Source organism: Montipora foliosa, chromosome 14, assembly GCF_036669935.1.
Source record: "Montipora foliosa isolate CH-2021 chromosome 14, ASM3666993v2, whole genome shotgun sequence".
Taxonomy (NCBI): domain Eukaryota; kingdom Metazoa; phylum Cnidaria; class Anthozoa; order Scleractinia; family Acroporidae; genus Montipora; species Montipora foliosa.
This window is the reverse complement of record NC_090882.1, coordinates 17,605,593-17,608,092: the sequence shown is the minus strand read 5'-3', so window position 1 is coordinate 17,608,092 and position 2,500 is coordinate 17,605,593. Positions and strand designations below refer to the sequence as shown.

General features: G+C 38.2%; 1 protein-coding gene across 4 annotated transcripts in view; it reads right to left on the bottom strand.

Annotated features, from left to right (window-relative positions):
• The window catches only part of LOC137984373 (spectrin beta chain-like), a 70,069-nt gene that overhangs the window by 60,801 nt on the left and 6,768 nt on the right, over positions 1-2,500 (bottom strand). For all 4 annotated transcript variants that reach the window (XM_068831548.1, XM_068831549.1, XM_068831550.1 and 1 more), the window contains 3 exons: positions 2,477-2,500; positions 2,196-2,308; positions 707-891 (listed from right to left, as the gene is read on the bottom strand). The exon at positions 2,477-2,500 is cut by the window's right edge. In XM_068831548.1, the coding sequence (XP_068687649.1) occupies positions 707-891; positions 2,196-2,308; positions 2,477-2,500 (322 nt within the window). The remainder of the gene's footprint in view (positions 1-706; positions 892-2,195; positions 2,309-2,476) is intronic.

The following is a 2,500-nucleotide window of genomic DNA, read 5'->3' as shown; positions in this document are numbered from 1 at the left end:
AGCATTGCACTTCATTAGCACAATAAATAGAAAAGTTACAAAGCTGAGAAATTGTAATTGGTTTTGATCAATTTTCAAAAACACTTGATACCATAAATATTTGACTTTTAACAATTTGACAGTATGTTAAGGTTCTTGACTTTTCTTTTATTTCAAGAGTCGCCGACTCGCCATCACAGACAGGGTTTCCAGTAAGAATGTAGGTTTAAAAATTTAAGAAGTAGGCCTCTTAGGATACATTTCCTGGATTAGGAAGCAACATTCTTCAATCCATTCACACCTTAATCGCCCTAGGACGCGAGACAGAGAAGAATCTACTTGGTGTCACTTTAAGGGGTCAATGGGTTAATTTGACTTTTTATAATCATGTCAATGGATTTACTGCTTGCAGACGATTTTACTCGTCAATGAGGGTGTTTCAGGAACCGAGGACTAGCATAACGTGATCGGTATTTTAGAAACCGCACAGCCACAAAAATGTTATCACGTGATCGAAATTTTTTAACAGCAGACCGAAATCAACAATCCGTGAAGTGGGCTGAAAATAAGCCCTTGTCCACCGACATCTGAAATCAATAGTAAAAACCTCTACCTCCACTCACTCAACACTCCTAGGAGTGTCCTAGGAGTGTCCTAGGAGACTAAAAAGATTTAACTCTGTCTAACAATGTTTACAATGGAAGCTTATCAATGAAAACATTCTCACTTTGGAGGCTTTTCAACAGTTCGGAAATGTTTGAATGCTGCCATCTCTCTTTGAACTGCTATCATAGATTTCTGAAATGGTCGACCAAGCTCAAGAATTTTGGAGTTGAGCCAGTTCAACAAATCAGTGACCATCATTTCATAATCCTTCTCCATCTGGTCAACCTCCATCAAGATTCCAAGGATCTGATGATGAGAGAAACAAAATGAATTTACCGCATAAAAAACCAGACATGTGTAATTTAAGTAGGTGGTCCAATAGCTTAAACCTGTGCAACAGTGGCTCAGTTAGTTGAGCACCCGGCTGCCATGCAGGCCGCCACGAGTTTGTGATTCTGGCCGGACCAACACTCAGTGTCTTTAAATTACTGAGGAGAAAGTGCTGCCTTTGTAATGACACCTGAAAATGTTTAGAATCTCTAGTCTTTTTGAATAAGGACGATAAACCGTAGACCCTGCATCACAACCCTGTGACACACTATTCGCAAAAAATACCGTTCGGCATGGAGTTCACGGAGTTCCCGGTGTTGTGGTCTGTCCTCTGTGATATATATCATGGTCGAACAAGAGACTTTCAACTAGTTATGGCTCCTGAGCCCCTTGAGCATGGGTAAATAAACCATGACTATGACAAAACTCTTCAAGTTAAGAAGCCTGTAAACTCCATGGCCTTTGCTTTAACGATGATTCTGCCAGCTGTTTATAATAAGTGTCTACAGGCGAGATGGATTTTTGCAGCTACGTTTTAAAGCTCTAAATGCTTCCATTTTGTATTTTGTGTATGCAGCAATTCAAAACGTTTTTGCGCATTTAAGATAGTATACGGCAATCAAAAAATTGGGTTATGGGATTTGTCAGCTTCAGATTAAAGGCTTTTGACTTTTAAAATAACACAAATAGTTTACAGTTTAGTTGACTTGGATCAATTTTGCATTTTACGACTGATGAATCTGGAAGTGAATGTGGCATCAAATGACTTGCTGCTGTGTTGAAGGGGCTATGTCACGTTATTTTAGGGTGTTTACAAGAAATCTGAAAAATGGAAATGTGGAATTCCTTCACTGATGATATTATCATGATTACATCACAAAGAAAAACGATTCTGAGCAAACACAACCTTTATCCAGGTGATTTGCCACAAACTTAAAACAAGCCGGGCAGATTTTTTTTCGAGATTGCCCAAACGCAACACATTTCAATCTTGCAAAATACTGTCAATCCATGCTTCTATTTCATTTTGCTGTGGGTCTTTTATGTTGTTCAACACTTTTACATGGTTTTTGCAATGTTTCATTCTACTTTTTTGGGCAGTTTGGGTGTCATGAAATTACATCACTTTGCGTGACATAGCTCCTTTAATTATTATCATCATCAATCTTTACTCACTCTCACTTGCAATATTCATGTATGTAGAACACTAGTTAACCAAACCTGACTACAAATACCAACTAATTTATAATAATTTTATATTGACTAGCCACTCTTTCTACCTTAGCTATGCGCCTTCCCCCGGTTTCCTCGCTCTTCATCTTGGCAAAATACTGATAATACATTGAAACGTATGTCATTATGGACTTCTCATCGGGTCGTGGACAATCGACATCTTAAAGGAGAAAAAGCAAAGTTCAATATACCATCACACTAACACTGTCAGGTGGGTTCACTGTGAAATGTAGCTCTGCTTCTGGAATTTGCAAGAGAAATTCTAAAGTGTGACAATGAAATTACTACATGTACATTGTAGTTTAATTAAGGAAAAGTGACTTATTACCCTCTGCATCCAGAAGTTTAGTGA